The following is a 24024-nucleotide window of genomic DNA, read 5'->3' on the forward strand; positions in this document are numbered from 1 at the left end:
GAGAGCACACTGAACAGCTGCATCACTGCATGGTATTGCAGCACTACTGCTATGGACCAAACGCCTGCAGAGAGTGATAGCAACTGCGGAGAACATCACCAGGACTCCGCTGCCCTCTCTGCAGAGCATCTACCATTGAGTCCAGAGGAGAGCTGCCTCCATCCTCAAAGACCCAACACACCCCCAACACCCACTGTTCACACTTCTGCCCTCGAGACAAAGGTTTAGAAATCCAGAACATCCAGACTCAACAACTCCTTCTTCCCCACTGCCATCAGACTCTTGAACAGTTGACCTATTTTTGAACAGTAATAATAATGTTTTTTGCACATCAGGTCATCTTACATATTAAACCACCATATTAAGCTACAGCTCTTTGCACACATCTATGTTTCACATTTCCATATTTTGTCTCCTCTTTCTGTCCTTATTTATTTATTTGTACTATTTGTATTTATATGTTCATTCTTATTGTATATGTTAACCGGCATCTGTAGGTGGACAGCAGAGAAAGGATTTCATTGCACAGAGAAATGCCCTTTTCTCTTGTTACACATGACAATAAACACTTTGAATCCTTGAATGAGAAATATCTAGGAGACATCAGTAATATCAGGTTTGTGTACGCCGTCCTGTAGAACGCTTACATACAGCTGCTTCTGTCTCTGATCTCTGAGTATCTCTCAGCTTCAGCTGGGACTCCACCCAGGTGTTGGTTGGTTGACATTTGACAACATCCAAATGACTGGATCAAAGTGTTTGAATGATCTCATCAGCTTTAAAATTATTGATATTTATACATTTACATTGATTTGGACTAAACTAACAAAACTATTGATTTGATCTGAACTCAAATCATGCCAGAGGCTTTTATTTTGAAGTTAGGATCATTTTAATGGTCTTCTTAGTTCATTTAAACACACAGTTGCTCCGCCTGACATTTTTGGCTTTTAGATCAAAACATCAAAGAATTTATTTTATTTGAATGAACTGAAAATAGATTCAAACTAAAAGCTTTTAGAGAATAAACTCCTACATGACCTCTGACCTTTGCCCTGTATCTACAGCACTGACCTCTGACTTTCAGCTCCACTTGTTTCATCATCAGGATGTTTCCCTCCCTGCTGTAGACGGTGCAGGTGTAGGTCCAGTTGTCCCAGTCTGTGGGGTATTTCAGGGTCAGACTGAGGTCTCCAGTTTTCAGCAGGTCTTCATTCATCTTCGTTCGGTCTCTGTAAACCTGGTGCTGTTCTTCATGCTGGTCAGAGCCGTTCTTATACACGTGGGCCTTTGCATTGTTATCCATCCACTCCACTTTAGCATCTTCAGGCAGGTGAAGTGTGGTGTTTAAGGGCAGCTGGACAGACTCCTCCCCTGAATCCACCTCCACCTGGGGGACTGAGAGGACAACAAAGCACAACATGAGCTTGGATGGAGACATTTGTGTTGCTTCTAACAGGCGGAATGCTGCTGCTTCACTGGGAGAAGTACACTACACTGCATTAGAAAAACTGCTGCTTTCAAGTGCAGAGCAACAAACTATTTGAACTGATCCAACTTTATTAACACAGACAAAGATTTGTGGATCAGCTGCTGTTTGCTGCTATAGGACCTTTGCCCTGTATCTACAGCACTGACCTCTGACTTTCAGCTCCACTTGTTTCTTCATCAGGATGTTTCCCTCCCTGCTGTAGACGGTGCAGGTGTAGGTCCTGTTGTCTCCATCTGTGGGGTGTTTCAGGGTCAGACTGAGGTCTCCAGTTTTCAGCAGGTCTTCATTCATCTTCGTTCGGTCTCTGTAAAACTGGTGCTGTTCTTCAGGCTGGTCAGAGCCGTTCTCATACACGTGGACCTTCACGTATGTGCCCATCCACTCCACTTTAGCGTCTTCAGGCAGGTGAAGTGTGGTGTTGAAGGGCAGCTGGACAGACTCCACCCCTGAATCCACCTCCACCTGGGGGACTGAGAGGACAACAAAGCACAACATGAGCTTGGATGGAGACATTTGTGTTGACTCTAACAGGCTGAATGCTGCTGCTTCACTGGGAGCTCACTGTTAGATAGAAAGTGGTCAGTGTGAAGAGGAGACGCAGCAGAAAGATGAAGACTGACAGGAAGAAAGCAGTGAACAGACTGTTGGAGCTGCTGTTAGTGGGACAGGACTTTATTCAGTCTCTGAGGACCAGATTTGACTTGATGAAGCAGAGAAACACAGTCTGAGTGTTTCTGTCACACTCACTTCATCACACAGCTCAGTTTGACAACATGTGGAAGAATTTGATAGAAGCCTTCCTTTAGTAAAAGCACCAAGAAAACACCATGAAAACACCTCACTACACACAAAACTGCAGTACTGGCAAATTGTACATAAAGTATGAAAAGTCAAAGTACTTATTGTGCAGAAAAATGTTCCCATCAGTGTCTGTGGATCAATATTACTGCTGCACATGTTTAAGGCTGAGCTCATTTCAAATCCTTTCTATTGTGTTGAATCTGCAGTAATGCATCATATTCTATAAAATCATATGTTTGTAGTGGCTGTCCTGTGAGGACCACGTCTCTCTAAACAAACAGCTGTTAATGAGCTCACAAACACAGGCCTACAGCTGGATTTGAAAAAGTCCATTCAATAGAAAATCAACAATCACAGCTGGACTCACTACTCCATTCATACAAAACTGTTCAAAGAAGTCCTGACATTAATTCACGCTTCAAATCATATGATCAACCTATCTCTAATAATTATGTACCACAGGCCTTCAAGCTGACAGTAGGTAAAGCGTTACTTTAAAAAGGTCTTAGCTAATTATAGGCCAATCTTCAACCTTCCATTCATATCAAAATATCCTATTAGAGTGATTAGAACATGCTGTAGGTATTATGGGTACTGCACTGCAGTGGTTTGTATCATATCTATCTAATAGACTCCAATTTGTGCATGTAAATGGAGAGTCCTCTTCACACACTGAGGTTAATTATGGTGTTCCACAGGGTTCAGTGCTAGGACCAATTCTGTTTACATCATACATGCTTCATTTAGGCAGTATCATCAGAAGGCATAGCATACATTATGAGCTGTGGAGATGACACCAAACTCTATCATTGCTAAACTCTACATCCACCTCACTAACAGACATTATTCTCTGCTAACCTTATCCATGTTTACAGCTCGTGGTTAAATGCCAAAAAGGTCAACTCCACATCCCTCCCCCACAGTCTCCTGATTGGTCTGAATGTTCTTGATTGGCTCACTAACAGCCAATAAAATCTAATGTACAGAATTACAGTATTAGTTAGGAAACTGTACACGCTGCTTTCAAGTGCAGAGCAACAAACTATTTGAACTGATCCAACTTTATTAACACAGACAAAGATTTGTGCATCAGCTGCTGTTTGCTGCTATAGATATAATCCAGCTGATGTGGAGAACTACATGTGATGCAGCCAGTGTTGGGGAGTAACGGAATACATGTACCGCCGTTACGTATTTAAAATACAAAATATGAGTAACTGTATTCCGTTACAGTTACCGTTTAAAAAGCTGGTATTCAGAATACAGTTACTTTGTTGAAATAAATGGATTACACTGCGGTACTTTCCTGTTTCATATTGTCGCGGGTCAGGACTGTTTGGGTTTTGTTTGACAGCTACGTTCTGTTGTTCCAGGCGGCAGCGTTACGGTTGCCATGGTTACAGGGCGATGCTCTCTCTCTCTGCGACTGTGTGTTTCCTGGGTGAGAGAGCGCCTTTTCGTTGTTGTTGTTGTTGTGCTAAGCTAACAGGCAGAATGCTACAAGCATAGCTCTAAAGAATGTAGCATCATGTTCAGTGTAGTCCGTGTTGCAGGGAGAATGGACTGCCATACACGTTATGGGTCTGTGAGCGAGGAGGGAGAAAAAGGGGAGTGGAAAGGTACGAGTTGTCATCGAGGAAAAACGGGAGCTGGAAGCATGTAAATATAATAATAACCACTGCAGCCAAGAAGAGTGCCTGACGAGCCCAGTTGTAAGTAAGCTATTAAGACTCGACTGTACACTGTGTTCGTGTTTTCCTCCGAAAACAATAAGGAGCAGTTGGAGCAGTCTTTCAACGCCTCTCTCTGTCGCTCGCAAGAAAAGTTGACCCACACAACAAAGTAAAGCTATTTTTCGGCTACGAGCCGACAGGGACCCCGCCGTATTAGTCAGAGGTCCCTTTACTACAGTTCGGAGTCGCGGACCTTCAGTAATAGTAATAAATCACACAGCAATAGTACATTCACGTTGTTGTAAAAAGCATGATAATATATTAAGTAATCCAAAGTATTCAGAATACGTTACTGTCATTGAGTAACATAACGGAATACGTTACAGAATACATTTTGGGGCATGTATTCTGTATTCTGTAATGGAATACATTTTAAAAGTAACCTTCCCAACACTGGATGCAGCCATGAATCTGACTGATTTCTTTCCATTTTCAAAGGTTGATGCATCAGTTAAAGTCCTTAAAAAGCTCAGAAATAAAGAGAAAGGTTGGTTACAGCAAAGAGAGGCACTGGCAGCCTTTAAGACACTAAACAAGAGAAACAGATCAGAGAACATCAGACTGAATAAGTGGAATAAAGTGAAACAGAACTAACGCTCCCTAAGAATGGAGCTGTCAGAGGAAGAGAGCAGCAAACTGAAAGTCTCTGTTAGCTGCAGAGCTCTGAAACTTCACACAGCTTTGGATGATAACATGGAGAAAGGATGTGGAGATGTTCACACTTCTGCTAGAAATCATCTTCTAGTTATTGTGACTCAGATATGACTGATTATAGATGAGGACCAAAGAAGGTTGTTACTGAGATTTGAGCTGACTTAGCTTAGCCTGTGTTTTAGCCACATGCTAAACAAACACATGTTCAGAAACTAGAAGATGTTACCTTTCAGATGAAGTCTCACACATGAACTTTGCTCCTACAGTTCATCTGCTGAAGCTTTTACATTTGGGAGGAAATCAAATAAAAACCAAAACAGCCACAAACATCAGACATGCTAACACTGTGACATTATTGGATGGAGCCACTGAGACTGAACCACCATCATGAGTCTGACCTCTGACCTTTGACCTGTATCTACAGCACTCACCTCTGACTTTCAGCTCCACTTGTTTCTTCATCAGGATGTTTCCCTCCCTGGTGTAGACGGTGCAGGTGTAGGTGGAGTTGTCTCCATCTGTGGGGTATTTCAGGGTCAGACTGAGGTCTCCAGGTTCCAGTAAGTTTCTCTTCATCTTTGTTCGGTTCTTGTATTTATCGTCCTGTTCTTCAGGCTGGTCAGAGCCGTTCTCATACATGTGGACCTTCCTGTTGTTTGCATCCTTCCACTCCACTTTAGCATCTTTAGGCAGACAAACCGTGGCTTTGCAGATCAGCTGGACAGACTCCACCCCTGAATCCACCCCCACCTGGTAAACTGAGAGGACAACAAAGCACAACATGAGCTGTAGTGAAGGTTACTAATGTTCTCCTTATGACCTGTTACAGAGGACTTATTTCTGTGCTTGTCCTGTTAGACCTCAGTGTAGACCACAACATTTTACTACAAACACTAGAACACACCAGAGTTAATAAAGGAAATTCACTGCAGTGGTTTGAATCATATCTGATAGATTCCAGTTTGTTCATGTAAATGAGGAGTTTCCTTCAGACACAAAAATTATTCATAGATGTGTATGATTGCTCTCCAGATGATACACATTCGATTTTCATGATTAATACCTGTCAAATCATTTACAGGCACGTTTTAAAGACACAAAGGCCTGGATCAACTCTAATTTACTGCTTCTAAATTCATCACATTGATCCAGGACCTGTACATAACTAGAACTAACACACACATATTAGTGTTTTTCAAATGAGGTCAGTGACCACTGTGTGATCGCTGCAGTCAGACAATTGAAGCTCCCAAAATCAAAGCCTCAAATAGTTTTTAAGATATTTTAAGAATTTCTGTGAGCAAAATTTCTTTTATGATTTCTGGGACGACAACTGGAACAGAATCCACCTCATTACTGATGTAGAGCTGGCATGGAATATTTACAGAATGCTTAGTTTTGTCCTTGGAGTTCTGCAGAAATCATTAAACCTTCTAAAATTAAAAAAGGCCAAATCAGAGCTTTAGCTTTGAAAAATCATTAAACATCTTAATGATCCTAAAAAGTTCTGGAAAATAATAAAATCTTATTAAGGGGATATAGCCACCAAAATACCAGATTTTGTTTTAAAAGGCTGACGTACTTTACTGAAATATTTTATATTTTAAGTGCTTTATACAGTTTGTTTCTTCAGGGTCTTTATTTGAATCTTTACATCAGATTTCAAACAGCTTAATAAACAGGAGGCTCTCTCTGTAACAACTCAAACTCAGTCTGTGCTTCAGGCCTTCAGCTTTTCTCCTCTGAATCCAACAGATTTAAGGTTCACCAGACCTTAAATCTGTTGGATCCCAATGAATGTTGGATCCCAATGATCCCAATGAATCTGCAGGACCAAATCAACCTGATCCTTATTTTCTTAAACTGGCTGCAGATTTTATAACAGAATCGCCAACTTGTAATTTTAGTTTTAGTCTTTTGAACACTGAGATCCCTGAAATATGGAAATCTACCAATGTTCTCTCTTTGATGAAAAGAGGTGATGTTAATAACTACAGGCACACATCTAAATACTGTGTTTAAGTTTACAAAAGCTTATTAATGAACAACCCCAAGAAATTTACAAATTAATTATTTCCCAACATCAGGATTCAGTAAACAACACAGCACAATAACTGCTGCTATTAAAGTGGTGAACGACATCATTAATGCAATGGACTGAAAAAAATACTGAGCTGTTCTTTGTCTTGGTTTGTCGGAGGCTTTTGACACAGTTGTCCTGCCATTTTAGTAAACAGACTAAAGAATATTGGTGTAGCTGTAAATGCTGTGAGTTGGTTATCAAATTATTTGTCAGCTAGAACACAGTGTGTCCAAAGGAGTTCCCCAGGGCTCCATATTAGGACCACTGCTCTTCTGTGTACATAGATAAAAATGCTGCATTACATTTTTATTCAGATGAAGTGCAAAAACTTGAGTTTGTGCAGTCTGCCTTTGATGATGTTCAGTCCCATTTGACTCAAATTAAGTTGGCGTTAAATTCAGATAAGTTCAAGTTCAAGTGGCAAAGACACTTCCTAAGAACAAAGCCAGTTAAAGGATTAAAAATAAAAAATAGTCACATCTTATAAATTTCTAGGTATCATTATAGATCTGTCATGGTCGTGGGTCAGTGACCCAGATGCAGACCGTGACAAGATCATAATTTGTCATTTAAAGCTCACACTGAAAGGCTGCTGAGCTGAAATTTATACTAAGTTTTCTTTGAGGCATAAATGTTGTTTCTTCTCCAAATGAGTAAACACTTCATCTCTGTAACTTTTTACCTTTAGTGGATTACAGTGATCTGCTTCTATGAATGCACCTGGTCAATAGTTAAAGAGTTATTGGATTGAATAAAGAGGTTGGACACTTTCCATTATTGTGTTTTATATTTTATTACTGGCTGTGGAAGTCATGTATATCACTGTTCTCTGTATGCTGCTGCTAAATGTCCAACTCTGTATATCTGAGGATTTTCTCATTGGTTGATTTTTATCTATAAATCTCTGCTTGGGTTTGTTCTTTCTTATTTGTGTGTATATGTGTGTCTTTAGAGTCAGAACAGAATTGGGGGAAAAAAGCTTTTGAATAAGTTGCCTCTGGAAAAATCTACAGAAGAAGTTTAAAGTCCATTTTAAAGAAGTGAGAGAATGGCTCCATTTGATCAGTGTGAATTTTGTTATTGCTGTTTTTATAATGACCTGTTATTTTATAAGATTCATGATTCATGTTTGTGTTGTGGTTTTTATTATTGTGGAATCTATGACTTGAACCTTGAGGTGACCGTTGTTATGATTTGCACTATATAAAGAAAACTGAGTTCACAGATCAATGCAGTGAAGCACACACACTGTTTAGTAAAGTCATGTTGTGGAGCTGTTTCACTGATCAATGACTGAGTCTGAAGGAGGTTTTCTGATTTCTGGAACAAACCTGGAAGTTTCTCTTCAGCTCTCTGTATCAGCTGTTTGTAACTCTCAACTCTTTCAGCTTCTGGAACAAGTTTGTGTGAGCCACAGTCAAGGAGCCACCAGAGGACACCTGCTGACCATCGGCATTATGGGTAGTGTAGTAGGAGACACTCACCTGACATGAAATAGTGCCGGAAATAATATATGAGACCTCCAGAAATAACAAGAAGAACCAGGAGAACCAGGAGAGCTGTGGCCCAGGATGGAAACTGTTCTGTGGAAAATTACAAAAACAACATGACCTTTGAACTCTGACCTCTGTCCTGCACTGTATCCTGGTTTTTATCTACAACACTGACCTTTGACCTGCAGCACTACTTTGTGTCTCAGGATGTCTTTGTCCCTGTAGATGGTGCAGATGTATCCTCCACTGTCTCTCTCTGTGGGGTATTCCAGGGTCAGACTGAGGTCTCCAGTTCTCAGCAGGTCTTTGTTCATCTTTGTGCGACCACAGTAAAGGTCGTCCTGGTTCTTAAGGTGGTCACTTCCATTTGAATACTCGTGGACCATCATAATTTCTTGGTCAAATCTCGTCCACTTCACTGTGGTGTCCTCAGGCAGGTCAGGTGTTGTGTTGCATTGCAGGATGACAGACTCTGACCCTTCAATGACCTCCACCTCAACCTGTTGGTCTGAGAGGACAGTAAACCAAAATATAAAAATTGCATCTGGAAAGTATTCCCAGTGCTTTATTTGTTCCACATTTTGTTATTCCAACATGGATTAGATTGAGTTTCACCTCACATTTCTACACACACAATTCCAGGGGATTCCCATGATGCACTGAGTTTTTCCTTTCCGGTCACCTTCCTCACTCACTATGTGTTAATGCAGAGAGGTTTATGTGTTAACAGACCTCTCTGCATTGAATCATACTTGTTATTAACCTCTGTCTCTCTTCCACAGCATGTCTTTATCCTGTCTTCCTTCTCTCACACCAACCGGTCGCAGCAGATGGCCCCGCCCCTCCCTGAGCCTGGTTCTGCCGGAGGTTTCTTCCTGTTAAAAGGGAGTTTTTCCTTCCCACTGTCGCCAAAGTGCTTGCTCATAGGGGGTCATATGATTGTTGGGTTTTCTCTGCATGTATTATTGTAGGGTCTACCTTACAATATAAAGCGCCTTGAGGCGACTGTTGTTGTGATTTGGCGCTGTATAAATAAAATTTAATTGAACATACCTCACAATGACAGGCTACTGTTTAAATGATTGCAAATGTATAAAAAAAAATGAGAATAACATGTAATCACAAACTTTGCTCAGTGCTTTGTTGAAGCAACTTTGGCAGCAATTACAGCCTTCAGTCTTTCTCAGTATGGCAGCTATTTTTAGGCATTTTCTTTATTCTTCTTTGCAGACCCTCTCAAGCACCATCAGGCTGGATGGGGAGTGTCAGTGCAAAGGCATTGTCTAATCTCTCCAGAGATGTTTGATTGGGTTCTTGTCTGGGCTCTGACTGGACCACTCAAGAACAAACACCACAAAGTGGTCCTAAAGCTCTCCTTTGTTATCTTGTCTCTATGTTCATTTTCCTGCCACCACCAGTGGTGCCTGTTTTTTTTCCAGACACGACACTTGGCATTCAGGCCAAAGAGTTTAATATTGGTTTCATCAGACCAGAGAATTTTCTTTCTCATGATCTGAGAGTCCTTCAGGGACTTTTTGGCAAACTCGATTCAATACATACTGTCTCAGAGGTCTGCAGACAATTCCTTGGACTTCAAGGCTCGATTTGTGTTCTGACACGTACTGTCAACTGTTGGACCTTATACAGACAGGTCTGTGCCTGTCCAAATCATGTCCAATCAACTGCATCGACCACAGGTGGACTCCAATCAAGAAACATCTGACATATTCTCAAAGGGAACAAGATTCAACTGAGCTCAACTTTTAGTGTCCCAGAAAAGGCTGTAAGTACTTCTGTCCATCTGTTAATTTTAGCTTTTTTAAATATACCTGGACAAATTTTAAGCAAATGTTTTTCCGTATTCATTATGGGGATTTTGTGCAGGTAGAAGTGGAGGTGAAAAACTGATTCCATCCATTTTGGAATAAGGCTGTTACATAACAAAATGTGGGAAAAAAGGAAGGGCTGAGAGTATTTTCTGTAACTAAAGAAGCAGATTCAGTCACACTGATTTTAATCATAGAATCGACCTGATCTGAGATCTGAGCATCTGTGTTACTGACCTCTGACTCTGCTAGATATCAATAATAAAGTCATTAAAATCTCTATTCTGCATGATAAACTATCAGGACAGATTGTGAGCCAAAACTGTGCCAGGTCTTCACAGTACTACTGTTAGTAATCACACTTAAGTAACAGTCATGTTGTGCTATTGTCTGTCTGTATTAGGCCTTTCAGGTGCTGGTTTTCCTGCACATGTAAGAATTTCTGGATCAAGTTATCCAGATTTAGTAGAAACACCAAAAATTGTACCAATAAGATTCTATTTTCTTCTTCTTTGGTGTTCATGTTTTTATTTTTCCAGTGTGGTTGCTTCTAGAGAACATTATTACTATTTTATCAGCTTTCAGAACTAGAAGGATCTCTTTTGTTACTCTTTAGTTTGACCTCTGACCTTCATAATCACAGGTGTTGGGTTTCTTACCTTTGACATGCAGCTGTATGTCTGTCAGTTTCAGTTCCTGTCTTTCATTTCCGATGGAGCAGGTGTAGTTGCCACTATCAGTCATTTGGGGTTTTCTCAGAGTGAGGCTGAAGTCTGAACTGTCCAGAGCATCAGGCCTCATTGATGTGCGCCCTCTGTAACGCTTGTTTTGCCCTTTCAGATCATCTGTTTCCTCTCGTCGTAGGTGGACAGATTTGGGGTTGAGATCATTGCGAGTCCACAGCACTGTGGGATTTTCCTCAGGTATAATACCTGAGTACTTGCAAGGCAACAGGATAGATTTTTCCCCCTCATACACCTCCACCACTGGAGCCAGGGCATGCTGGGAAACTGGAAGGAGACACAAGCACACACAACAAAAACATGTTTATGTATTTGCAGTGGATTTTCTCCTTGGGTTCATACAAAGTCGTTTCAGAAAGTGTATGTAACGTAATGTAATTATGAAAAGCATTCAAACATGTATCCTTCCTCTCCAACAAACACTGAAAGGACATCAAAGATGTTAAAGAAAACTGATGGATGTCTGAACAACACTGAGGTGAAAGGAGGAAACCATCTCTTATTTATATCTACATTTGGTTGAAAAATGAACACAGATACAAGCAGATCTGAGCCCAGAAACCTTCTTTTTATGAGACAACAGCGCTAATAATGACACCGCAGTCCATCAATTTTTAACACATAACCTCACCATGCAACAACATCAAATGAGTCAGAAACAGTCACACACAGAGAAAACAGTTTATTAGTAAATAAACATCTTAGTATTACAACATAGAAAAGTGTCACTACTGACAATGTTACACACAACTGGCAACACAACCAATTTTCATCTGTATCATTGGACAAGTTTTTCTTCTTTTTTTTTTTTTTGCCATAGTCGTTAATCTTGTCAAACGTCACTACACTCTGGCAGGTTTGTGGTTCTATCAGTAAGAAACAGAGACGTCTGGAACACACAGATAGTTCGTCTTAAACAGATATGAACTCAGCTGTAACCCTGTGAGCGCCCTGCATGAAGTCCCAGAATAAAGTCAAGTACAGTCAGTTTACATTCAGTAAATTCATGTTATACTTTATGTTGTCTAAAAGCACAAACAGCTGTGTCGTTGTGTTTGCATTCAAAGAGCGCTCTTACCGAGTACGAGGAGCAGGAGTGGCAGCAACATCTTCATCACCAGTTAAAGTCCTGATAACAACAACACGCAGCTGCTGCTGCACCAAAGGTTTGGTCCTCTTACGTTAGACAGAGAAAACCTGATAATTTCCTTTTGATCTTTCAAAATAAAATATTTTTTATAGCAAATGACTTTCACAATTAAACTCAGAGGAGAAACAGCATGCAGCGAGGATGTGTGGTGCTGTTTGAGTCATGTTTGAAGACAGGGGTGGCTGTAGCTCAGGTGGCAGAGCAGGTCAGCCACTAATCAGAAGGTCGGTGGTTCGATCCCAGGCTGCCTCCTGGCTGCATGCCAAATATCCTTGGGCAAGATACTAACCCCGTGTTTGCCTACTGGTGGTGGTCAGAGGGCCCGGTGGCGCCAGTGTCCGGCAGCCTCGCCTCTGTCAGTGCGCCCCAGGGCAGCTGTGGCTACAATGTAGCTTGCCATCACCAGTGTGTGAATGGGTGAATGACTGAATGTAGTGTGAAGCGCTTTGGGGTCCTATGGACTAGAAAAGCGCTATACAAATGCAGGCCATTTACCATTTACATAACTTTGTTTGTTTCTTCAGTTTTTATGTATTAAAGTAAAAAAAAAAAAACAGTGCTGAACACAGAGTCATAAAAAGAATATATATGCATTCTGATTGAGCTAAAAGTAAATCATACGATATTGACAATGAATCAGAGTTTTAAAACAGAAAAATAAGTAATAATTTTGTAATAATTGTTCTAGATTTTCAATATCAGTGTTTAAGTGACTCATCAGGAAGTTAGACCGTGACCGTTTGGATGTGGTGAAAAGAGGAAAAGAACATAACAGGAAAAGTGTTAGAAGTAAGAAGAGTGGGGTAAGAGTGAGAGGCGGAGGAAGGAGGGACAAGCGTGGACAACCGTATAAAAACACTGTGTCAGTATAGAACCTACGCATGTGTTAACCACACCTTACACCACAGGGGAGGGACCATGCTGGAACACAGCTGGCTCCTTTAAATACAGAGGACTTACAGTGGTTTATAGTGTGGTTACTCACCTCTGTATGTTCAGTCTGCTGTTTCTGCGTTTGCCTTCTTTGTCCTCTTTTCTTCCCAGGAGCCAGTTTCAGCCTGACTTACCTGCTGAGATTGTTGGACATACAGACCGTGGATTTTCCCTTCTCAAAGTTTTTTGAGTCCAGCCTGTAACTTCAGTTAAGAAGTTTTTTTTTCTCAACCTAGACTCTGGTCATTTATAGATTTGATCATTCTTTAAACCTCAAACAGATTTTATTTTCATCTCATTATGTTTGTTATGTTCTGTATCACTTTGAATGTGTTTCCTCCTCCTATTGTGAACATGACTGAGACGTGTTTGAGTCTTCAGGTCAAGCTGTCCTTTGTTTCCTTTGTAAGACACAGGTAAGCAATAAGTGCCTGACTTAACTCAGAAGACGACGAAACCACTTAGATCGGTTTTTATGAATTACATGATGATTTGTGTTAATGCAGGAGTAATGTTCCATAATTAAATGAAGAGTTCATTACGCCCTGATACCTTACTAACGCCTCATGGTGTGTATTTATAGTTGACGTGCATGCATTTTCTTTTGATAGCCTCCAAAGCATTGTGGGAGCTGAAGTTTCACAACTCTGAGCATGTTCATTTAATAAATGTAATTTGCCCAAAAACAAACAAACTGAGAAGAAACATGTAAATATGAAACCATGAATATAAATCTGAAATCAGTGTAACTACAGTACGATTTAGAAGTAGTTCAACTTAGTCCGTTTCCTTGCAGTCAGTCAAACTAATCAATGACTGATGCACCCTAGTTTATTACTGATATCAAGTTTCACATAGACCAGTGCTTCTCAAACTTTTCACAATGAGTACCACCTCATAAAATATATGGCTCTTGAAGTACCACCCATATGACCAACATTATAGCACAGTAGTATAGGCCAATTTAACACCACATACAGTTTACATGAGACAATTTTATTTCTTATATGAATGTTATTTATTTTAACTGTCATAAACAGGATGTGACATAATGATAATAACAACAACTGTACTGCATTAAAACATTCACAGCAGGTGGGATAACCAATTTTTAAACAATGACCTGATGAATCCTGCTTCCGGGTTCAACCTACTCTGAGTTTTATAATAAGGCTGTTGTGTTTTTAACATGTTTTAATGCTTTGGATCTTGTTCCGTGTAATCTAAACAAGCCCCTACAAAAGGTCAGTGATCACTGTCGGCCTCTCTCGGTTTTTATTACCACTGTTCATTTTAAAGCTCAGTTTTTAAACCCTTACGATTTAACTACAGCTCATGCAGCAGTATATTAATGACTAACCTCGTATTGTGGATGGATTAGCTCAGTCGTTCTCCTGACTGAAGTGTGATCCGTTCACAGCATCCTGCCATGCGATTACATTTGTCCCTGACCTTTGGGAACCCTCACGTTAGCTTTTATCTAGAGGAAAAAAGAGTTAGCATTCACCCTCCAGCTTCACTGTGTTTATATTATGCTAACCATAGCTGTGTAGCTAGCCTCCACATACCAGCTAGCCCAACTTCAGTAACACTACAAACACCACTGCTGTTTAGTTTTTCAATTCAATTCAATTTATCTATCGCCAAATCACAACAACAGTCGCTCAAGGTGATTTATATGTTTTCTGTCTTCATTTAACCTCGCTGGATCCACTGTCCACCTGCCGTGTGATGACCCTCCTCCAGGAACCCCCCATCCAAGGGAAATACACCACTCTCAAGGCGCTGCTTCTGCGGTGTTATTTCCTCTCCGACGCAGAGCGGGCCGAGAAAGTCCTCTCTTTCTCGGGCCTGGATGATGGTACCGCTCTCGAGCTCATAGAGAGCACGCTGTCCTTTTTAGGAATGGATGATGCTGGATTCCTCTTTACTCATGTCTTCCTCTGACAGTTATCGGCACCAGTGCGAGCTGGCCTCATCAACTCCCTGCTGCTGGCCTCGAAGGATTATCGCTCTTCTGGGTACTAGGAGCTTCAGCATCCAGGTGATAGTTCCGACGGCATCTCCCACCGATTCTCCTGGGGACTCCGACTCATCGATGGTAGTTGGGATCGCGGAACCGTGGAAAAGGGCTGTGTTTTTACCACCAGCGTTTTGGCTGCCTTGTAGTTTTAAGGCCTGGGGAAATGAGTCCACCCCGCCAGCGCTCTGTAGCGGCCGTGACCGCTGGCGATGTCCAGCAGAGATTCAAATTCAAATTTTATTTGTCACACACACACACACAACCATACACAGTATGACATGGGGGTGAAATGCTTGTAGCTGTACAATGCCCGACCATTAAATGACAGAAGAAAAGTTTTACAATATTTACAATTTACTACAAAAATTTACAAATTAACTTAGGAATTTACAGTAAAGAATGTGCAAATAGCAGAAGAGATTATAAAGATAAGGATTATAAATTATAGGATTATAGGAAATGTGTGGTGGTGCGTGTGGTGACGTGTGTGAGAGTCCAGTCTTATAGTGACGTGTTTGGGAGAGTCCAGTCCTACACCTGGTTCAGGGCCCGAATAGCCTGGGAGAAGAAGCTCCTCCTCATTCTCTCTGTTTTGGCCTTAAGGGAGCGGAAGCGCTTCCCAGACCTCAACAGTGAGAAGAGTCCATTGTTGGGATGGGAGAGGTCCATCATAATCTTCCTAGCTTTGGACTTGCACCGCTTGGTGTAGATGGACAGCAGGTCAGGGAGCTCTGATTGAATGATGCGTTCTGCCGAGCGCACCACCCTTTGCAGATCTCGTCTGTCCTGCTTGGTGCTGTTCCCAAACCAGGTGCAGATGTTTGACGTCAGGATGTGGAGAAGATGAGAGATCTCCATCAAGGAAACAGAAACTGTTAGCATCCACTCGTCACCTCAGTCAGAGTCAGCATCATGAAGACCAAACTAACTTCATCTGTTCTCATGTCTTCATCTCAGTCCTTACTGTGCTCAGCTTTGTTCTAAAGAAAATACAACACGGCTCCATTTACAGCAGAAAACATCTTCCTGATGAGTTTACAGGCTGACTTTAATGTGTTTCTGCACATGCTTGTCCTCTGGTCATGTGATCATGTGGTTTGTAGGAACGCTCCTCTTCCTCAGAGGATCCACCTGTGCTTCCTCTCCTCTCTCCTCCACCTGTTACAGTGAGGGAACGTCCTCCATGATGGAGGAGCTGCTGGAAAGTGCTGAGAGTTTCCTCCAGAGTGAGACCTCTGTCACAGTTCAGAGGATCTACGGCAGCAGAGACCTTCATGGACACTAAAAGTCTCAAACACACAACAACAACATCACACTGACTCCACTCTGACATCACTGATCAATAATCAAAGAACACACAGATCAAACTGATTGATCAGCCATCAGAGGAGTCGGATCAATGGAGCTGCTTCTGTTCCTGATGTCCCCTGTTTGATCCTGGACCTGAACTCTCCCTGCAGAGGAGACACAAGACAGTCAGAGACAGACACACACACACACACACACACACACACACACACACACACACACACACACACACACACACACACACACACACACATGCACACACGATCAATTAAATCAATGAACGATCAAACAAGCAGATACCTTTGACTTTCAGCAGCACAGTTTTGTGTCTGTTGATCTTCTTGCTGTAGACCACACATCCATACTCTCCACTGTCTCTCTCTGTGGGGTGTTTCAGGGTCAGACTGAGGTCTCCAGTTTTCAGCAGGTCTTCATTCATCTTCGTTCGGTCTCTGTAAACCTGGTGATGTCTGTCAGGCTTGTCCAATGAGTTTGTACAAAGGTGGGTGTTATAATCACTGTCCATCCACACAACTTCAGCATCTTCAGCCAAGTTTTTTGTGGTTTTGAGGGGCAGCTGGACAGACTCCGCCCTCTCCTCCACCTCACAGACTGAGAGGACAACAAACACAACGTGAGCTGTGGGCCCAAATTTACTCCATGTGGCGTCTGTCCAGTCACGTGTCTGTAGGTGGGTCTAAAATGGAGGTTGTTGACGGAAAACGGCTAGGTAGGCATGGTAACTACTGTTAATCATGTGGCTACCCGCTACCGGCAAAAATAACAGAGGAAAGCGGGACGGTAAGCAAATCTCTGTCGCTGTGTGTTTTTGTGTTCTTTTGCGGCTCATTCAGTGAATTTTGGTCTGATCGTGGTGAAACTTGGTGTGTGGAGTCAGTGATAGCCTTGGAAGCTAACCAGCCTGTCTTTAGCCGGTTACATGAAGTCTGGAGAATTTCTGGTTCGGTTTTATTTGTTTAGTGGACTTTTGCGCATTTACGTAACTGCTCGTTTAATCACGGGTTGTTTTCGGTGTGTTTGGTGGTTGTAGAAATGGTTTATATGACATTTTAGCTGAGATTCAGAAGTTTCTGTGGATACCACACATGTCTGGACTTATATTTCTCAACCGGCGTTATAACCGATTAAACGTGATCTCCTCCTTTTTGCCCCCGGTACCGGGGGCGTGGGGCTTAAATATGTAGGACTGCTTTGTTTCATTTGCATAATATCTCCAAAATTCAGACACACAAACAGAAGCATCCTCTCTGAATGATGTTGCAATAAAAGCTCCCTGAAAAGCCTTCAGGTGATCCACTGTGTGAGTGCTGACAAACAATACAAAGACAAACCATCTTTCTCCATATTTGCTGCTCTTCATCTGCTTTTTTAAATCCTGCTCCTCACACATCTTGAATAATCAGGCCCCAACATACTGTAAAGCCTCACAGTGTTATATTATCTGAGGAGAGCACTTCACTCCTTTAGAGTGCAGGCTTACTTCACACATTTGAATAAATGTTTACCTTCAATCAGCTTCTGATCAGCACTGATGACAATGACTGAAATACTTGGAAACAGATAACAGGAGTCAAACTTACAATATGACCTCTGACCTGTATCTACAGCACTGACCTCTGACTTTCAGCAGCACTTGTTTCTTCAGCAGGATGTGTCCCTCCCTGTTTTAGACGGTGCAGGTGAAGGTCTTTATATCTCTGTCAGCATCAGACTGAGGTCTCCAGTTTTCAGCAGGTCTTCATGCATCTTTGTTCGGTCTCTGTAACGACTGTGGTGTTTTTCAGGCTGGTCAGAGCCGTTCTGAAACACATGGACCTTCCTGTCTTGTCTGTCAATCCACTGCACTTTAGCATCTTCAGGCAGGGGAAGTGTGGCTTTGCAGAGCAGCTGGACAGACTCCACCTCTGAATCCACCTCCACCTGGGGGACTGAGAGACAGAGGAGGAAGTGTTTGAGAAGCAGTGTTAAAAGTCCGCTTGGTACTGCACCTTGTTTATACTACGTTACCCATGATGCACCTTAGTGATGGTAAATTTGATTCTTTTTACTGAATCGAGTATTAATGAATCACTCACCAAAGTGAATCGGCTTTTTTGAGTCATTTGATTCATTGAGTCAGTTGTCCAGAGAGTGCAAAAAAAAAAAAAATGTACATTTTCACTCAAACTTAATTTGTTTCTCTTTTCATGTAAATCCTACTGCTAAGATGAATGATTCTAAAAAACAAACAAAACACAAAAAAAACAAAACACAAAACAACTATTTTATAGAGCAAAAACATTTCTAAAATTAAGCAATTTCCTATCAAAATTGCTTAATAAACATTTATTTTGTTTATTTTTATTTTATTAGTATTTTCCTTAAATGTGTTAAATATATATTTTCTCATCTAAATGTCCACTGAGCTGTGAGCCAGGGGGCGGTAATGCGCCTTAACATTGGTTGCCAACCAAGAAGAAGAAGCTGTGAGCCAGGAGGGAGGGGGTGAGTGAGTGAGTGAGTGAGTGATTCGTTCGTGTCACTACCCGATCCGTACCGGAAACCTGATCGGTACCCCGCATGCGCGAAAGGTGTCTACTTCCGGTCGAGGCATTTTACCATAGTTACGGGTCAGAGTATCTGTTAAGATGTTAAGTATAACAAGTATCTCTTAAAATGTTTCCGATAATGAAACATTTAATACAATGGAGACAAAAACAAAAAAATTAAAAGATAGTGACAGATCAGGACTCCGATCCTTACTGCACATGTGCAAAGTCGGACCGTAAAAATCGGGTCTACCCGATCCGTACCGCGCATGTGCAGGGGTTTTCTTCTTCTTCTGTTCGTTTAATGGCAGTGTACTCCCCAGTGTATGAGGATACCGCCACCTGGTGACTGAGCGAATGAAGCCTATTGTAAACTGAATTAGCGTCATTACAAACGTGTGTTAAATTTGATTTAGTGATAGTAGAGTGTGTTTATGCTTGTCTGTGTGGAGAGGATTGTTGGAATAGTGATGATGATGTCCGCTATCACTGTCAGTAAACACTTCATCTGGCTGCTGAATCTTCATGTGACATGTTACAAAGTCAGTATTATTAACTCTGTCATTAGGCACCATTCTTCTTATTTTACGGCGCTGTTGTTCAATCGGGGGACGCTCTCTGTTGAGGAGAAAAGCGTGAATTTGTTTGTATACGGATTATCCATAGTTTAAATGTCCCGGTAGTCGAAAAGGAGGCAGAGCTGTTGAGAAATGCTAGGAGCTAACTGGGCGCTAACCGTATCATTCAAATATATTGAATGTTGGCAAAGAGAGGAAATGACGTAAGATTTGCGCATGCGGGGTACCAATCGGGTTTCCGGTACGGATCGGGTATGGACAGTTCGCTCTATGATTCAGCACAGGAGGGAGGGGCTGAGTAGCTCAAATGTGCTGTTAGCATGTTAGCAGAGCGATGCTACTGTTAACCGAGGAGCTATTTTCTTGATGTGAGCTTCTGCTCAGGGTTTTTTCTTCCAGTTCAGAGCAGAATTTTTTTGTTAAGATACTGGATGTTGTGTTTTTCTCCACAATTTTAATTATAAGCTAGATACATTGCTGCTAACAGCAACAGGGATGAGTCAGTGAGTCAATTGGGCTTGTTGGGCTCATGATTCATGAGTCAGTAAAGTGATTCTCGAGTATTGAACAATTCATTCATGATTCGCGCATCACTAATGCACCTCAGTATTGTACTTCCGGTTGGGAACACGTTCAGTGTGGTTCGGCGCGGCTGAGAGGTGTCTCAGAGTTGTAATGCATTTACCTGCGTCCCTGTGTGAGTTAATACTGTGTGTGAGTATTGTAAGAAAAGAGTGATGTTTGTTTAACTTTATCTGGATTTGCTAAGTGCTAGTGCCGTTGCTATTGCTACGATGCAGCTTTTGGGGCTACTACAGGCAGCCTTGGCTCAGTCCATATTTCATGTCATATATAACTTACTGTTGAGCATTGTAGTTGTACGTGGATGTAACTATGTATCTTTATGGTTATTGCTTGAGTAGTTGTAATGTAGAAAATTCATTTATGTTAAGGTGCCATCTAGTGGCTATGTCATTATTAATTGTATAACATTCTGTTGGAAACCCACAAACTGTATACGCAGCATTGTGCTACTTATATTGATTAATACATAAGTCGCCTTGACCGACTTGTGTTGTGATTTGGCGTTATATAAATAAAATTGAATTGAATTGAATATGTGTTCTTTCTGTTTACAGATGACCACACACAAACACACACACTCTTCACCTACACTTTACTATATTACAATTCGGCTACGCCCTACCAATGTTGTTCATCCTGTTGATGCCATCTGTCACCTCCTTCATTAAACTTCTTTGAACTACATCGCTGTGGAGTACCATTCCTTCTGACGGAGGCCAATACTGAGGCGTGATCAGCAATCAGTGCAAACATACATTACAAGCAGAGTGATGAGAAAGATCAGCAATAGACTGAATTCTTATTTATTTTGATTAGAAACTATTTGAGACTTTTTATCTTTATTGTAATTTCATTATAGAAGTGTCCTAAGGCTTTAAGCAGTATCAAAATTTCCTTGATTTATAATTAATTGTTATACTGAAGCCGAATAAGGAAAAAGATAAATGCAACACTGTCCAGTAAATTGTATTATCAAACATGCTGGTCTCCTTAAAGGAAACAGGACAAAGAGAACAATGATCTAAGCAGATCCTTCATGTCCACCCTAGACTGTGGTGATCACAGAGAGGTTTCTGTGATGAGGGTGACTCAGATGGGGTAATGTATTGGTAACACTTTATAATGCGGCCTGTGAATAAGGCACAAGCACCCTGTACTTTCTGGGAGGGCCACTTATTTTATTGGAAAGGCCACTAAGAAAGGATTGCCTACATGCAAATCCAGCCTACTTTCTAGCCTGTATTGCATTTAGACAATTGGCATGCATTATAGGAATTTGGCAAAAAATACAATAAAATAACTGTATCTGTAAAGGATTCATAGAAGGTTAGTATGATGGAAGATAGAGATGTTCTTACTTCTGTGGCTGTGTTGATAAGGTGGAACTTCGAGGTGTGAGCAGCAGTATGAGTTCATACCAAGAAGAGCACGTCAGATATTTCCCTCCCTGCTGTAGACGGTGCAGGTGTAGGTCTTTGTGTCCCAGTCTGTGGGGTGTTTCAGGGTCAGACTGAGGTTGCGAGTTTTTAGCAGGTTTCTCTGCATCTTTGTCCGATTTATGTAAAACTGGTCCTGTTCTGTAGGCTGGACAGAACTGTTCTTGAACTGTCCTGTGACCGCTATCCATCCACTCCACTTTAGCATCTTTAGGCAGGCAAACTGTGGTTTTGCAGGACAGCAGGACAGACTCCACCCCTGAATCCACCTCGACCTTGTGACCTTTGAGGACAAAGCACAGCATGATGACATCAGCAGCAGCTGTGATGGTCACATGACCTCCCTGTCCCTCCTTGTCTTCTAGTCTCAGTCAGATTGTGTCTCAGGCTACGTTCACACTGCAGGCAAAAGCGCATCAAATCCGATTTTTTTTGACCCTATGCGACCCATATCCGATCATGGTGTGACAGTGTGAACGGCACAAATCCGATATTTTCAAATCCGATCTGGGTCACTTTCGTATGTGGTCCTGAATCCGATACATATCCGATGTTTCAGAAAGCGACTGCTGTGTGAACGGTCAAGTCGCATTAAATCCGTCTTTTACGTCACTGACACAAGACAGACGCCAATTATCAGCGCCGGAGAAGCGCCCGATAAGACATCAGGAACGTTTCCTGGCCATCCGGTGAAACTGCTGGGAAGACAACGTTGGAGAAACGTGAACATTTTATTTGTACTGCATAATCTGCAGATTCTGACAGAAATCTGCAACTATCATTTGAAGCACCGCTCCTCTCTAAAACAGCAATAAGGATCATTATTAGGTTATCTACATTATTATGTAAATAACAAAATAACTTAAAGCAAAAATTGGGAAACGTGAAGTCCGAAGTCTTTATATTAAGGGCCATCAGTCATACAATACTGTTTGCTCTGGGTCTAAACAGAGCACGTTGTGTGTGACGTCTTCTTTTGCCGCTTTGAGCGTTCACACTAGAGCTCGTTTGCGGTCGCATTTTATTTGTAGTGTGAACGAGCAGACAAAAAAAAAACAAAAAAAAACAAAAAAAAACGGATTTGATCAAAAAAAAAAATCGGAATTGAGCATCAAGATCTGCAGTGTGAACGTAGCCTCAGTTTGTTCCTGATGTGTTCCTGACTCGTTCTTTGGTAACTAGTCTGCAGCGTCCTGTAAAGTGCTGCAGACATGTTGGATGAAGAGCAGAAGCACAGACAGACTGAGCCTCCACAGTCGGCCATGTCTCACACACATCAGCACAGAAACCATGAAGATCTCGTGTGTCTGAACATCTGAAGCTCTCCACCACATGACTGAGCACATCTCAAGGAGGAACATTTACTGAAGCTGCTGCAACATTTACTGTCAGCACATGTTTCCATGTCAGCTGCTGTTTACCACCACAGAAGAAGAACAGCTTGTCCACATGCAGCCTCTGTGTCAGATCACTGCAGTGAAGCACACACACTGTTTAGTAAAGTCATGTTGTGGAGCTGTTTCACTGATCAATGACTGAGTCTGAAGGAGGTTTTCTGACTTCTGGAACAAACCTGGAAGTTTCTCTTCAGCTCTCTGTATCAGCTGTTTGTAACTCTCAACTCTTTCAGCTTCTGGAACAAGTTTGTGTGAGCCGCAGTCAAGGAGCCACCAGAGGACACCTGCTGACCATCGGCATTATGGGTAGTGTAGGAGGAGACACTCACCTGACATGAAATAGTGCCGGAAATAATATATGAGACCTCCAGAAACCACAAGAACAAGAAGAAGCAGAACAGCTGTGGCCCAGGGTGGAAATCATTCTGTGGAGAAACAAAAAAATAAATAAATAAATTATGACCTCTGACCTTTGAATGTTGAAGGTAATCTGAGCCACTGACAGCCACCTGACAGGAACACATGTTGCCGCACTACTTTCTGTCTCAGGATGTCTTTGTCCCTGTAGATGGTGCAGATGTATCCTCCACTGTCTCCATCTGTGGGGTATTTCAGGGTCAGACTGAGGTCTCCGGTTCTCAGCAGGTCTTCGTTCATCTTTGTGCGACCACAGTAAAGGTCGTCCTGTTTTTTAAGGTGGTCACTGTTGTTTGAATACACATGGACCACAATAAGTTCTCGGTCAGAGTGAGTCGACTCCACTATGGTGTCCTCAGGCAGATCAGGTGTTGTTTTGCAGGGCAGGATGACAGACTATGACCCTTCCTTCACCTTCACCTCCACCTGCTGGTCTGAGAGGACAAGAAACCACAGTATCAGCTGTAGAAGCAGCAGAAGTAATACCAATCCACCTTTTAAGTCTGACATCATTAGCCGTTTCTGGGCACAAACTCCTCTTCAGTTCCCAAACTCAAACAAACACTAGACAGTTTTTAAATCTCAGTGAAAAATCTTTTCACTGATTGTATATATTATTTATCGCTCTCACTCACATCACTTTTCCCCCCCCTTCATCAGTGTCTGTTTTCCACCTTTGAACTGTCACAGTCTAGCAGGGGCAGACTGTATGTGTGAAATGTGAATAACAAAAACAAGTCCAAATAAAATATTCACAAAAGGCACAGGAGCGCAAGGAACAGTCCAAAAGAAATGGTTTACAAAACCAAAAAAAAAATAAAAT

The 24024-nt window shown here is 41.7% G+C and overlaps 3 protein-coding genes across 6 annotated transcripts in view; 1 reads left to right on the forward strand and 2 right to left on the reverse strand.

Annotated features, from left to right (window-relative positions):
* Positions 1-24024, reverse strand: part of LOC309703463 (uncharacterized protein) — a 179477-nt gene that overhangs the window by 151702 nt on the left and 3751 nt on the right. Inside the window, exons 1-7 of one of the 2 annotated variants that reach the window (XM_082528287.1) lie at positions 11904-11999; positions 10742-11092; positions 8432-8764; positions 8248-8346; positions 5112-5438; positions 1639-1962; positions 1075-1398 (exon numbers count right to left, since the gene is read on the reverse strand). In XM_082528287.1, coding sequence (XP_082384413.1) covers positions 1075-1398; positions 1639-1962; positions 5112-5438; positions 8248-8346; positions 8432-8764; positions 10742-11092; positions 11904-11940 — 1795 coding nt within the window. In that variant the 5' untranslated portion in view covers positions 11941-11999. Of the gene's footprint in view, positions 1-1074; positions 1399-1638; positions 1963-5111; positions 5439-8247; positions 8347-8431; positions 8765-10741; positions 11093-11903; positions 12000-24024 lie in introns of those variants that run through there. The other variant, XM_082528286.1, reaches the window with a different exon arrangement.
* Positions 1-24024, reverse strand: part of LOC309703515 (butyrophilin-like protein 2) — a 227160-nt gene that overhangs the window by 33389 nt on the left and 169747 nt on the right. Inside the window, exons 7-8 of one of the 3 annotated variants that reach the window (XR_014275915.1) lie at positions 17875-18188; positions 14181-14388 (exon numbers count right to left, since the gene is read on the reverse strand). Coding sequence is in view for 1 of the 3 variants with exons in the window: in XM_082528407.1 (XP_082384533.1) it covers positions 18116-18188; positions 21310-21670 (434 nt within the window). In the remaining 2 variants the exon portion in view is untranslated. Of the gene's footprint in view, positions 1-14180; positions 14389-17874; positions 18189-21309; positions 21671-24024 lie in introns of those variants that run through there. The other 2 variants (XM_082528407.1, XR_014275914.1) reach the window with 2 other exon arrangements.
* The window catches only part of LOC309703684 (uncharacterized protein), a 36411-nt gene continuing 21076 nt past the window's right edge, over positions 8690-24024 (forward strand). The window contains exon 1 of the mRNA XM_082528635.1: positions 8690-8700. The gene's annotated coding sequence lies outside the window, so the exon portion shown is untranslated. The remainder of the gene's footprint in view (positions 8701-24024) is intronic.

Source organism: Aulonocara stuartgranti (genome assembly GCF_965226115.1).
Source record: "Aulonocara stuartgranti genome assembly, chromosome: 3".
Lineage (NCBI taxonomy): Eukaryota > Metazoa > Chordata > Actinopteri > Cichliformes > Cichlidae > Aulonocara > Aulonocara stuartgranti.